Genomic DNA, 13726 nt, shown 5'->3' with positions numbered 1-13726 from the left:
GCAGCTTTGGGCCTGCCGGGATGTGTGTTTGTAGTTAGCTGTACACCCAACACCAGCTGTGACCTTTTAAATGTTAACCAGGGTCAGCGGAACATGTCTCCTTATATGTACATGGATCCCTGCAGTTTCTCTCTCTCTCTCCCCCCGCAGACATGTAAGCATGACCACATACGGATCTGCACAATGAAGAGCAAACATCGGTAAAGCCAACGGACCACGGTTGTCAGCAAGTGGGACTGAATCTACGATCTTAGGGACTAAATTGTGTCTCTGTGGCCTGTAGGAAAAACTTCCCAGCTCTTAGCAAAGGCTGCAGAGCAGACTTCACTCTCTCTTATCAGTGCTCTCCCTGCCTCCGGGTTGCACACGTTTAAAGGGGAAAATTCCTTTTCTCGGTTTAAAAAAATCAGTTTTTTTTCAATGAAAAGCAAAAATCCCACATTGGAATTTTTAATTTTCCAAACAAGACAGCCAAACAAATTCTGAGTTTTTAGGGGTGCCCCGGCTTCCTTTTTCCCTCTGCCATGCCCTCCTCCCTCCCATTTTTCAACAGCAAAATGAAAAAGAAAAGGAGGGGTAGAGAAAGCCAAAAGAAGGACAAGCGTGTATGTGTGTAAGAGAGGGAAAGGGAGAAATAGCATGAAAAAGTGGGCGGGGGTCTGTGTGTGGAAATGAACAATCATAGCTTTCAATTATTCCCATTGAAAAAAGAACTCTGAAGAAATTATGAAAGGAATGAAAATCTTTTTGAATTTTTTGAAACAAAAAGCCATTTTCATACAAAAAAAAAGTCTGAACAAACATTTCTTTCATCTTTGAATAGCCGAGAATATAATTAGCATAATATCAAGGGATGAGAGTCAGCTGCCAGCATAAGGGGCAGCAGTTCCAATGAAAGGAACACTGGTCTTGTGGACCAGGATCCAGAGGTCTGGATTCAACAGCAAGCTCCCCACAGACCCTTCATGATCCCTTGGCCGAGTCACTTAGAACCAGCCCATCCTAGGTATTTAGTCTGTCCCATGAAAGCTTATCACTCAATAAATAATACTGTAAGTCTTTAAGGTGTTACCGGACTGCTTTTTTTGTTTTGTAAGGTGTTTAGGCTCCTGCACTGAATTCACTGGGAGTCAAGTGTCTGAACACTTTTGAAAATCTGGTGCACCTCAATTCAGCATCCGTAACATGGGGACTGTAATCCTCTACCCTTCCATTTGTCTGCTTTCCCTGCTGCTGTTGTAAGCTCTTCCACACAGGGGCTGATTCTCATGGGCTACAGCGACACTGTAGCCATAACTTGAACTAACTTACGCAATTTGTGCAATGCAAGTTGGGTAAATTATTTCGAGCTAACTTATTTCAAAATTTCTGCCATTCCTTTCACAACAAGGGGTAGTGGAAATGAAATACTGAGCTCAAAATAGCATTCCGAAATAGGAACTGCAGTGGAGCTGAAGCCATGGTGGTCTCTTCAGGGCCTATCACAATTTGGTGGGAGCTCCTTTAAATATTAATAATGAGGGGCAATAGGTGTGTTGTCTGAGGACAGACAAGAGACTCCTGCTTCATGCACATTTTGCACTCGGGAAGAGTCTCACAAAGCCCAAGATGAACTGAGGGCAAAATGGCTGATGCACACAGAGATTGCCCCAAGACAATGACCCAGGAAGCTGAGACACCAACTCCAGGTTCAGGCCCTGATGGGCTTCCATCAGAGCCGCCATCTGTGAGTGACACCTCTTGGGAGAAGCTGGCTTGCCCGCTGGTGGTGGGGCAGGTCTTCCCACTGGCGGGCAGGATCCACTGAAGGCTCTAGGAAAAGCACCACTGAGGTACTCTTCTTCCTTTCAAGGAAGCCTGGGGGAAGGAAGCAGAGTTCTTTTCCCCTGGCTGTGCTTCTTGATCACAGCTGGGATTACGGCCTCCATCTTCTAGTGCCGCAAGGGTCAAACTGTGGCATTTAGTCACTAACCTGAGAAGAAGGTCCCCATGGGGAGCTGTGGAACTGGCCTGAGAGACAGGAGCATTTTGCAGATTGCAGTGAGGGCAACAACTTGCCGAATTTCCCCTCCAACCCTAGAAGGGAGGGTCTGTGCCCTGATCTCGCCCTAGATCTGAAAGGAACACTGTGCCTCGCCAGCGAAGGGCTGCAGAACACAGCCCTTCAGCAACCAGGCCGACCGGATGCCTCGCTTAGCATGCCGTGCAGGAACACCCCAGAGCAGCTGCAGCCTTGTCTCCGTGCCCGCAAGCTTCCCAGCGTGCCACTGCAATAAAGCGCGTTTATAAGAGGAAATATTTTTCCACACACAAAGGCAGCAATTGGAATAATAAACGGCCAGCAAAGTAAAGTCGAGGAATTTCCATTAACAAGAGAAAGAGGGCAATTAGCGAAGGGGCTTGGATCACCCGCATGCATCTGTTTGCCTAGGCTCCAAATGCCAAACTCAGGGGCTGGCCAGGGAAAATGAAAGCCAGCAAGTTTACAAATGGATGAAAGGAAATGCTTTTGCATGGGGAGCTCTCTGCCACAATGCAAAGCTGAAGCCAAGAGACGAGCTGGACTGGACATCTGTGTGGCTATAAGGAATATCCAGGTAAACTAGTAGATGTCAAAAAACAAATTAACAAGTGCTTTGGAAGGGATAGAAACCCTCCTGCTTCAGGGCACAGACCAGCCTCTCGGTAATGGGTGGTCAGGAAGAAACCTTTTCCTATGGGCATGTTATCCCACCAATTGTTGGGTTTCTTGCTCCTCCCCTGCAGCAGTTCTTACCTGCCACAATTGGAGAGAGGATATTGAACTAGCCAGAGAGGCAGCTGATCCAGTCCAGCAGTTCCTATGTTCCCCACACAAGGAACTGTTTGAACCTATCTCCCAGACTCAGCCTCGGCACTCTGCATCACGGTTTGGAAGAGCTCCGTTCGCTCCTTCCTCACCCCCAGCCATCCCCTCTCACTCCTGGGCTCCCCGGCTCTAGCGACGCTACTGGGGCAGACGCAGGGAATATCAGACATCTCCCTCTGAGGGCTGCTGTTGATGGAACGCTGGCCCGACCTGCTGTAGGTGGTCATTAGTAACAACCACGCCAGGCAGCCAACAGCCTCTCCCTTTCCAGAGATGTCTAGCTCACCAGGGTTGCTCCTGAAACTGCCACACCACGGGCAAGCATGTTCAATAGCTGTCTCACAAACTCCCAGTCCAACTTGCCGCATGTTTTCCTCAACCCTGGCAGCGATCTGGGGGCAAGCTGCCTGGAACGGACCGTGGCACAGTTGTCTCTCACGCTTGGAATCTTGCCACTTTCCAGGTGCCAAATGTGGGGCCAACCCAAAACACTCAGCTCCTACTGACGTCCACAAGCACCTTGCTGGATTGGGACCTTCAGGCTGCGTCTACACGTGCACACTACTTCGAAGTAGCGGCACCAACTTCGAAATAGCGCCCGTCACGTCTACACGCGTCGGGCGCTATTTCGAAGTTAACTTCGACGTTAGGCGGCGAGACGTCGAAGTCGCTAACCTCATGAGGAGATAGGAATAGCGCCCTACTTCGACGTTCAACGTTGAAGTAGGGACAGTGTAGACGATCCGCGTCCCGCAACGTCGAAATTGCCGAGTCCTCCATGGCGGCCATCAGCTGGGGGGTTGAGAGATGCTCTCTCTCCAGCCCCTGCGGGGCTCTATGGTCACCGTGGGCAGCAGCCCTTAGCCCAGGGCTTCTGGCTGCTGCTGCGGCAGCTGGGGATCCATGCTGCAGGCACAGGGTCTGCAACCAGTTGTCAGCTCTGTGTATCTTGTGTTGTTTAGTGCAACTGTGTCTGGGAGGGGCCCTTTAAGGGAGCGGCTTGCTGTTGAGTCCGCCCTGTGACCCTGTCTGCAGCTGTGCCTGGCACCCTTATTTCGATGTGTGCTACTTTGGCGTGTAGACGTACCCTCGCAGCGCCTATTTCGATGTGGTGCCGCGCAACGTCGAAGTTGAACATCGACGTTGCCAGCCCTGGAGGACGTGTAGACGTTATTCATCGAAATAGCCTATTTCGATGTTGCTACATCGAAATAAGCTATTTCGATGTTGGCTTCACGTGTAGACGTAGCCTCAGTGTCTTTAGGCTCCAAGGCTGATGATGCCCCGTTACTACGGACTAGTGGGCTCCTGCATTAGCCTGGGGAAATAACCAACAACCCTCCCTCCACCACTTCCCTGATCAGCTCTCTCACAGTCTCCCCTCATTTTCGTTAAAGGTTTTCAAAGCAAAAAAAATTCAAGGCAAACAAAGTTACTAAGCTTCCTTGCTTGCTTCTTTTATGGCTTTCAGAATAGTGGGTCTCCCTCTTTTCTGTCAGTTTCCAAATTTTGGCCAGTTAGAAAACAGTGTGGTCCTGCCTAGGGCAGGGGGCTGGACTTGATGGCTTTTTTAGGTCTCTTCCACATCTATTGTTCTATGATTCTATGAACACTTTCACGTTTGAAAGCTACATTTTCGTCACTTATTTGTATTACGTTAAAAGCAAACGTGTTTCTTGCCCATTATCCCTTATGCTTCTCATAAGCAAGAAACAAGAGGTAATTCTTACACTCTACTCTGCACTGATTAGGCCTCAACTGAAATATTGTGTCCAGTTCTGTGTACCACATTTCCAGAAAGATACAGAAAAAAATTGGAGAAGGTCCAGCAAAGAGTAATGAAAATGATTAAAGGTCTAAAAAACATGACCTGTGATGGACAATTGAGAGAATGAGGATTGTTTAGTCTGGGAAAGAGAAGACTGACCAGGGACATGATCACAGCTTTCAAGTACATGAAAGTTTATTACAAGAAGAGAGAAAACATATTCTCCTTAACCTCTGCGTGTAGGATAAGAAGCAATGGGCTTAATCTGCAGTAAGGGAGGTTTAGGCTGGACATTAGAAAAACTTCCTAAATGTCAGTGTGGTTGAGCAGCAGAATAAATTTCCTGGGAAGGCTGTGGAATCTCCATTGTTTGAGATATTTAAGCTCATGTTAGACAAAAATCTGTCAGGGATGATCTAGATCATGGGCGTCCAAACTTCTGGCTTGCCTGGGCCGCATTGAGTGAAGATAGTCTTGGGCCGCGTACAAAATATATAATATAGTTAGTGTATATAAATCACAAAATAATGTTAAAAGTTTACGATCTTGTGGGGCCGCATTACTAGCTGTCCAGGGCCGCATGCAGCCCGCAGGCCGCAGGTTGAACACGCCTGATCTAGGTGGTTCTTGGTCCTGCCACGAGTGCAGGGGACTGGACCCAATGACCTCCTGTGGTCCTGTCCAGTTCTAGTGTTCTTTGATTCTGTCTCCCCTTCTCTGATGTCCCCAACAAGTTTCAGTTGGGAAGCAGTAACAAAGTGCAGGAAAAGTGCATGGGAAAACCTAATTTCTCCCATTTCCAAGTTTCCCAGCAGGAAAATCAGAGTATGCCAATGGGATTATTCCAAAGAGGGATTTTTCCCCTTGAGAACTTTGGCAGGAAGATTCAAGAATGGATCTTGGCCCTTCATCAACAGCACCCTTCCCAAAACCCTGAAGAGCTTGAGACACCTCATGTCTCACATGACTGATGACACAGTTGGGGCTGAGTTCTTAGCTATGCTGAGCAAATCCAGACAGACACAGATGAAGGACCTCCAAAATTAAATCACGTGACTGAGAGCAGAGCTTGCCCCACTGCTGCCTACCATGTGAAGAGGTGGCCAGAAGCGGTACTGAAAGCCAGAGTTTCCACCAGTATCTCTTCCCATTCCCCATCTCTCCAGGCACCATCTCGTGTCCTAAACAAAGTCCTCCTCTGAATCCATTGCAAACCAACTCTGGACCCCTGTCCCTCACCCAGAGCAGATACTGTGTTCGCAGATTCCTGGAAAGGACCTTCTGAAACACTAGTCAGGCAAGCAACAGAAGCTCCCTACGCAGATTATTTTCAAGCTTCAACCTGAATTTTGAAGGACGTACTTGGAAGCAAAGTCTAAAACAGCCTAGTCCCATCTCCATGTGCTGTGCCAACAACAGCAAATGTTTTGTGGAGTTCTTCTCAATGGGCACAATTTGTCCCAATCCACCTATACCTAGTACATGACTCCTCACCCTGCCTCTTTCCCTGACCCCTCAGTGCAGATTTTACACCCATCCCTGGGCACAGGTATCACGGTCCAGCAGACGAGGCATGGACCTGGGACTCAGAAGTCTGCCATTGGCTTGTTGTGTGGCACTGGTAAATTAATTCACCTCTGCCTGCCTCGGTGTCCCCATCTGTAAAGTGGGGAGATTAACATATATTAGAAGCAGGATGACAAAAACCAGAGTAATGGTTTCATAAACATTTTAACTATGTCTGATATTTAATAATAATACTGAGCTTTTCTATGGGCTTTTCCTGAGTAGATCTCACAGTACCCTAAAAAGGAGATCCCCAATTTTACAGATGGGTAAACTGAGGTGCATAAAATGAACATTACTAGCAATGGTTATGAGCAGACTGGGCCAGTGTCCAGGTCTCCTAAGTCCAAGGCTTGTCCCTTACTCACTGGGCCATATTAACTCTCCTTCTGCTTAAAGTTGGGGTGGGCAAGATACGGCCTGTGGGCCAGAACCGGCCTGCCAAGCTTCTGGATCTGTCTCATGGACCACCTCAGTCACCGAGCAGCCAGCCGCTGCTTTTATGTGGCTTGCTGCTCCCTTGTAGCGCTCTTCTCCTGAGGCCTGGAGGCAGGTAGAGGTGTCACATGTTGCTCCCACCCCCTTGCGAAATATCTCAGCTCCCATTGGCTGGTTTCTGGCCAATAAGAACTAACAGATTTTGCTGGAGGGCAGTAGCAAACTGTGATGCCTCCCCCATCTCCAGTGTCTGGAGCAGAACGCTACAGAGAACAGGCAGCAGTTTTGAGCAGTCTGGGGCTGCAGCAGGTAGAGATCCTGCCACAGGGCTGCTGGCTGGGAGCCACCCAGGTTAGAAAAAGACTCTGGAGGGGCCAGAAGAGGAACTGCAGCCAGGCGCACTTGAGAAAGATGTGCACCATCGTCTCCCTCGTGCCACAGCAGGGCCAGGTGATTTAAGGGGGGTGACTCGCACCCGTTACTTGTCAGTGCTCATAGTACCATGAAGGAGCCGCCAACCAATATCCCCAGCAGGTCATGGGATCAGAGTGGAATACAGACTGGTCCACTGAATTCTTCACTCTCCCTAGCTGGTAAATGGTCCTGCCGCTTGAGCTAGCTGGATGTATGTGAGAGCTGTTCACACCAAGACCGTGTTCACATACCCACTCCCTCTTGTAAATCCGCAAGACTGAAATTGCACATGAGGCAGGGATTTAAATATCCCATACCTAATTGGCATATTCCCACAAGAGGCGGCCTTCCAAGTGGGGTCATTTTGAAAGTGAACGTGCTGTTCTGGGAATAAGAAAATTTCAAAGTGCCAATGTCTACATTCCACTTTCACTTTCAAAATGACCCCACTTCAGAGGCTGCATCTCCTGGGAATATGCAAATTAGGCATGGGATATTTAAATCCCTGCCTCATCTGCAATATCAATCCCACGGATTTACTTACCCCATCCGAAAGGGGAGGGGGATAGACATGGCCTAAGTCATAGGTCCCTGGGCTCAAGTTTGGGGCAGGAGAAAGCATCCTGATTTAGTTTTGTTTCTACACACACCCATTTCTTTTTGCTTGCCTTCTGTCACTGAAAACACTGGTCTTTATACATCAACTTCATCTTAGTTTCACTGGAACCCATCTCGGCACTCTTATACTGAAGAAAAGAGCAAATCCAAAGCTAAACCAACATCCAGTATGAGGGCTGTCTCTTTGGAGACACCAAAGCTGAATTATTTCTGTGAGCATCCAGGGAGAGGGATCGGACGCTGCGGAGCAACTTCTCTAGGGAGCTCAGAAACTCAGGCCCACTGATTGCTACCTCCCGGACAGAGGCTTGAGGAAGCCAGAAAGGCATGCCAGGGAGCAAACACGCAGTCTAACCTCCGGCCAAGCTCATCCTGCTGACACAGTGGCTTATAGTTGTGGGTTTCCCGAGCAGAGCATCACAGTGTCCTATTATCTGACTTTGAGTCGTTTCCAAGGTGTATCCCAGTGCCTCTCTTTGCACATTACCAACATTGCCGTAAATTATTCAGTCAAGTCCCAAGTATTTTTATAGCACCTGATCTTTGGGGTTCCCCGACTTTGACCAACACTTTCAAATCTGGGGATCAAGTACATCTGCTAGCTCCACTCTTAGGCTATGTCTACACGAGCCCAGGAGATTGACCCACTCAGGGTTGATTGACCAGGTTTTGATTTCGTGTGTCTGGTAGGGACTCACAAAGTCAACCTCTCGGGGGTCGCTGTCAAGAAGTGAGAAGTAAGGGAGGTAGATGGGAGAAACTCTCCTGTTGACCTTCAGTAAGGATGGCCAAGGAAGCCGAGCACAGATACATCAATTCTAGCTACACAATTGCCATAGGTGGAAGTGCATACCTGCAGCGGACTTACTTTACCTAGTGTAGACATAGCCTTAGGCACCTCATTAAAAGTAGCTTGGTTTTCACAGGTTCTGAGCCCCTGCAGCTCCTGCTGGTTTGTGAGGGCTCCATACTTTTGAAAATCCGAACTACTTTTGCTTCCTTTCTATCCATGGACAGATGCCTAATCTTAGGGCAGGAACATTTCAAAATTTGACCCTCATTCCCTCACTTTGCAAACTTCAGCCCTTTGCAACGGCTCTCATGTTGGGGTGTGGGTTAAGAGGAATGGGCCATAGGCAAAGATTTTAGGTCCATGCCAACAACTTTTACTGCTGCTCTTGGACTCAAACTTTCGAGCCACAGGTCCTGGTGTGCAAAGCTGCTGGGGACTGAGCATGTGGCACATGCTGAGGGACAGGCTGGACACATAGAAACTGCTGGGGAGAACACCACAATGCATACGTGGGATGGTGAGTTAGGTTTGGTGATGGAATCAAAGTGTGTAATTCTGCTTCACACTAGGGTCTGAAACAGAATCTCCCTAAGCTCCAGGAGACTGCTTGATCGTGTGTTGCTGCTGTGGGCTCATCTCCTGGGAGAATTCTGTAAGATCAAGGCGGGTGTCTGGTCCACACTGTGATTCCTTGACTGCCCCATGGATGTAGGCTGCAGAGTTCCCAGGGACAGTACAGGAGTCAAGGTGAGGACCAAGTGACAGGAACCTGAGCAATGGAGGTCCCTGCTTTCCAGCAACAAAAAACCAGGGATGATGAGCAACACAAGAGAGATCTTCTAAAAGAGCAGCGTTGTTCCCAGGGAACAGGCGCTTTCCACTCCCAGGATTCTGTGCAGCAGCAAGGGCTCTTTAAAGTAGGCAGCGAGGAATCTGCGGGATTGGCAGAGCAGGCACTCGGCACACAAGAGGGGGAAAAGCAGGAGCCAATTAAAATGCTCCACTGACCTTCCTGGAACCCCTCATCTTGGGGTTTCTTAGCAATTGAGTTCACATGCAGCCATGTGCATCAGGCCCAGAGGCTTAAACATTTGCACATGTTCGATGTCAGCTAAGAAGGCCAAACAGCGGTGGAGCTGGGAAGCCTCATGTTCGGGAGCTGAACTCATAAATGATGCCCTCTGGAGACCACAGTCTTCTCGACCGCGTGTGCACGGATGGAATGCCAGTGAGCACTGCCAGACTGGCAGCTCGAGAAGGGGAAACAGCAACACATTCTTCTTCTGGCACCTCTGCTAGAGTGAGTCAAATCCCCTCGATCTCCGTAATCCTGGAAAATGCCCCAGCCTGCAGCTACCCGTGCAGAACTGGGTCTTTCGAGAACTCTTCCCTTTCAGATGACAGCCAGAGACGGAGGGTTTGTCCTGCCAAGCTGGAAATCACATCGCACCTCTGCTCCCAGCTCTGCTGATAGAGCAAAGCCAATAAAAACAGGAAAAGGCTGGCGCTGCCCTTTGTTTCCGCTGATGGGCGCCCACCACCTGCTTCTTCTAGGTGCGGTGACCGTGCTGCTGCTTTCCACAGGTGGCAGAAGAGTCCTGGGGCCCGAGAGTGGCTTATAGGTACAGCCTGAGCTAAGGACCACCACAAACTTCCAGGCTGTGCCCTAAAGACATCCAGAAGGACGAGCCAGGGAGAGAGAGAGGCCTTGTGCACTGGCATAGGACTCAGACGATCTGGGTCCAGCTCCCAGCTCTACCCTGTGTGACCTTGGGCCAGTCACTTAGCTTGATCCCTGTCTGTAAAGCAACTAGTATCTGTCTTCCCGACTCAGCTGGTAAATTCTGGGAGAGCGTCTCGCTTTCCAGGTATACATACAGCCCCCAGCCCATCGGCACTGGGTCTTCAGAGGGACCCTCCAGGGGTCACTACAACGCTGCAGGTAGCATTGTCGGCTGCAGTAGCTCCGTACTGCGAAGCAGCAACCAACTTTTACCAAGGGGAACTGCGCTGAAGGCTGGCCAAGACGTCCAGCTGAAAAGGCGACCTGACACCCAAAGTCCAGCTACTGTGAGTGGGGGAGGCATCACCTGTGCCAGCCCCTCCTCAGCTGGGGCCACCTCCCACCTGCATCAGGCAGGTGCAGCTCCAACCCCGACACATTGAGCAAGTCTCTCCTGACATGGAAAGGGGTGTGGGAGGGGAAGAGCAGCAAGCGACAGGGTAGAGGCAGGACAGGAGTGGATGGGGTAGAGCCCTGCGGGAAGGGCGGGGCCTTGGCAGAGGAGAGGCAGGGCAGGGGCGGGGCCTGGGGGAAAGAGGCTGGCCAGGGGCGGGGTCTTGGCAGGGGAGGGGCGGGGCCTGGGGGAAAGAGGCTGGCCGGGGCGGGGCCTTGGCAGGGGAGAGGCGGGGCAGGAGGAATTTCCGGGACTCCTGCTAGCATGTCCAGTTTTTAAATATTACCAACGTGGCAACTCTTTGTGTGTGAGACAAAGGGATAACACAGAACAGGAACAAGCTCACTATACAGGCCACATGCTGTGGCAGCCAGGCCAGAGCAGAAGGCCCCAGGCCATCAGCTCACGTCGTTTTCAGTGGTTAACGGTAACCACACCCCAGAACTGGCTGCCTGCCCCTTTAAGGTACCAGACACACACCTGGCGTAATGGCCGAGGTGCAGTTTTTAAGCCTGGGTCCAGAGTTCTGGGCGAGTGCTGGGAAGTTGCTCCTCTGCCCTAAGCCCCCCTGACGCTGCCCTGCCGAAGAAGCTGGAAATCTTTTTAACTGGTCTGCTGGCTCCCTATTGGTCAGTGTCTCCTCCTGGCCCTTCTAGGCCTGCAGGGAGACAAGTCTCATTGGTAGCCAGAGTGGGTTTTCCTTAAGAAGGGGTTCTGGATTACTAATGGCTGCAGCAGAGGGCAGAGGAAATCTGATGCATCCCACCACCCTGCCCTGTGTTGCAGTCGGGAGAAGAACCAGGCGTCAGGGCTCTTTGGCCTACCCTGGCAGACCGAACCTCTCTCCCTACTCAGAGATGGAGCCGCAAAAGGAGCAGGCATTTATCAGGAGCAACGTACAGTTCACAATAAATCCCAGAGCCTTGCCCCAACTCCAGCCTCGGCAACCCCAGGTGTACTCCACTGCCAAAGAGATGTAGAATCTGATTGTCTCTCTACCGGCGTCACGCCTTCCCTACCTGTGCAGGAATCAGAGGCTCCTTGTCGTCAATATCAATCAGGACATCCTCTCTGGGGGTGAGGCTCACCTCGTCTGCAAACAGAAGACAGGTGGCTCTAATTAGGAAACTGGGAGACCACAGAATCCAGCACCTTTAGAACTGACCCTCTAACATTACTACCCACTAAGACTGTGTCCATCAGATTTTTTAACATTTAATCTACCGCCTTGTCACTGAGAAACGGATGTACACTTATACACAGTTTATGTAGGACCTACAGTATGTTGTGCTTTGTTCCTGCATAAACACCCACTACAAGCATTCTCACAACGTCGCCAGCACAGGGGCACTCACTGGCTCCCTCTGACGACAATCTCACAATTAACTGCCGAATAATGGGACTTGACAAGCTGTGGGACTCATTGCCATTAGGAATCATTGACACCAAGAGCTGAGCAAGAATCAGAACCAGAACTTGACATTGTTGCAGGAATAATGAGCACATCCACAGTTACATCAGCACAACTAATAGAGAGAGAAACCCTCGTGCTCTAGATCTTAAATCTACTTTTTACTAGTAGGAGTCGGGAAAAAAAACTTTCCCTAGAGGTTGGTAGTTCCATAATTATCCACTCGGGTTTCTTACATCTTCTTCTGAAACAGCTGGGCTTGGCCACTGTCAGAGACAGGAAACCAGATGAGATGGACTCTGGCGTCTGATCCAGTCTGGCAATTGATGTGTTCATACCCATTATTGTCCTTAGCTTAAATGTAAATCAGCAACTTGTCCACTGCACACAATGGAGCCACCAGAGGTGCTCATCTGACCTCCTCACCTGAGCGTCCCTCAGTCTTCCGTGTGTTTATCTTCCATCCTGGCCTGTGCGGAAGGGAAATCCTATCATCCCTATTGCACGTGAGGAACCGAGGCACAGAAAGGCCTCTTCTCAGTGGACTGATCAGGATAAGTCACTGCCCTTCCCCCGGCTCTATCAGGCCTTGGATAAGCTGTCTTCTCCTGAGCAGCTCCTGATGAGACCCTCCTGCTCTGACCTTCAGGGGCAGTCAGCCCTGCACTTGACTAAAGCTCTGCATGCAGATTCACAGAGGTCCAGCCTCAGCGTCCTGCTCTGGGCGCTCAACCAGAGCGTCTCCTGCCTCCTCTGGCAGCTGAAGCAGAAAAGGGAGGAGAATTCCCCTCCAGTACCTGGCTGTTCCTCAGGAGCGTTGGTCTCCTCTCTGTACGGGTCGCAATAGAACTCCTCAAGGGACTGGATGGTGCACTGGCCCACCACAGGCTTTCGGCCAAACTGCCTGTTGTCAATGACTTTGAGGACGACAGGCGGGCAGTAGAGCGCTTCCTTGGGTAGGCGCTGCAGTGAGGAAAGGACACGTTGAGAGCCGGGGCAAACGGCAGCTTCCCTCCGTCTGGCAGAAACACGTGAAATAAACCCACAGGCAGACTGGAGCTAAAGCCAGGCTGCAGTAAGCTCTCCTCAAGCTCCTCCCACAAATCCAAGCCCCACCCACAGTCCCAGCAGGGCAGGTTGGTTCTGCTAATGTGCGCGGCAGGTAAGCGGCAATGTGGCTGGTCAGACTGTGCTCGTTAGGCACACGAGTTAACGGTGTTGAGCCGGATAGAGGCTATTGACGCCCCTCTGAGCCACTGGGTGACCTTTAATTACACCCTGCGCAACCCCACCAAAGGTGGGGGGGCGTATGAGGGCAAAGCATTACCCATCGTGTCTCTCTGCAAACGGGCAATCAGCTCACCCTGGGAAACCAGGCTAGCAAGACTTTCAGTCGCTCAGAAAAGGTCCAATTCAGCAGGGTTCAGAGCACCCCCTGCGAGACATGGAGAGCTCTCACCCCCACCAGGAACAGACCCCGTGCTGCTCTCTTTCAACTCAAGCACTAAGCTCCTCCTGATTTTAGCGGGCGGGGGGAGAGGGCTCCGATAGTTTAGAAAACGCATGTCACGGCACTTCCCCGTGGGCCTGGGCCCTGATCCTCACAGGTTTCCAAGCACCAGTCTCCCCTGGATTTCTGCTGGAACCAGGAACCTGGCTACCTCGGAGGGGGTCTGATTCTTTCCAGAACTCA

The 13726-nt window shown here is 50.6% G+C and overlaps 1 protein-coding gene across 7 annotated transcripts in view; it reads right to left on the bottom strand.

The window, feature by feature from the left end:
* Window positions 1-13726, bottom strand: part of DYSF (dysferlin) — a 304879-nt gene that overhangs the window by 95532 nt on the left and 195621 nt on the right. For all 7 annotated transcript variants that reach the window (XM_074992197.1, XM_074992191.1, XM_074992196.1 and 4 more), the window contains 2 exons: window positions 12831-12996; window positions 11642-11715 (listed from right to left, as the gene is read on the bottom strand). In XM_074992197.1, coding sequence (XP_074848298.1) covers window positions 11642-11715; window positions 12831-12996 — 240 coding nt within the window. The remainder of the gene's footprint in view (window positions 1-11641; window positions 11716-12830; window positions 12997-13726) is intronic.

Source organism: Carettochelys insculpta, chromosome 4 (genome assembly GCF_033958435.1).
Source record: "Carettochelys insculpta isolate YL-2023 chromosome 4, ASM3395843v1, whole genome shotgun sequence".
In the NCBI taxonomy this organism is placed as follows: Eukaryota; Metazoa; Chordata; order Testudines; family Carettochelyidae; genus Carettochelys; species Carettochelys insculpta.
This window is presented reverse-complemented; position numbering and strand designations above follow the sequence as displayed.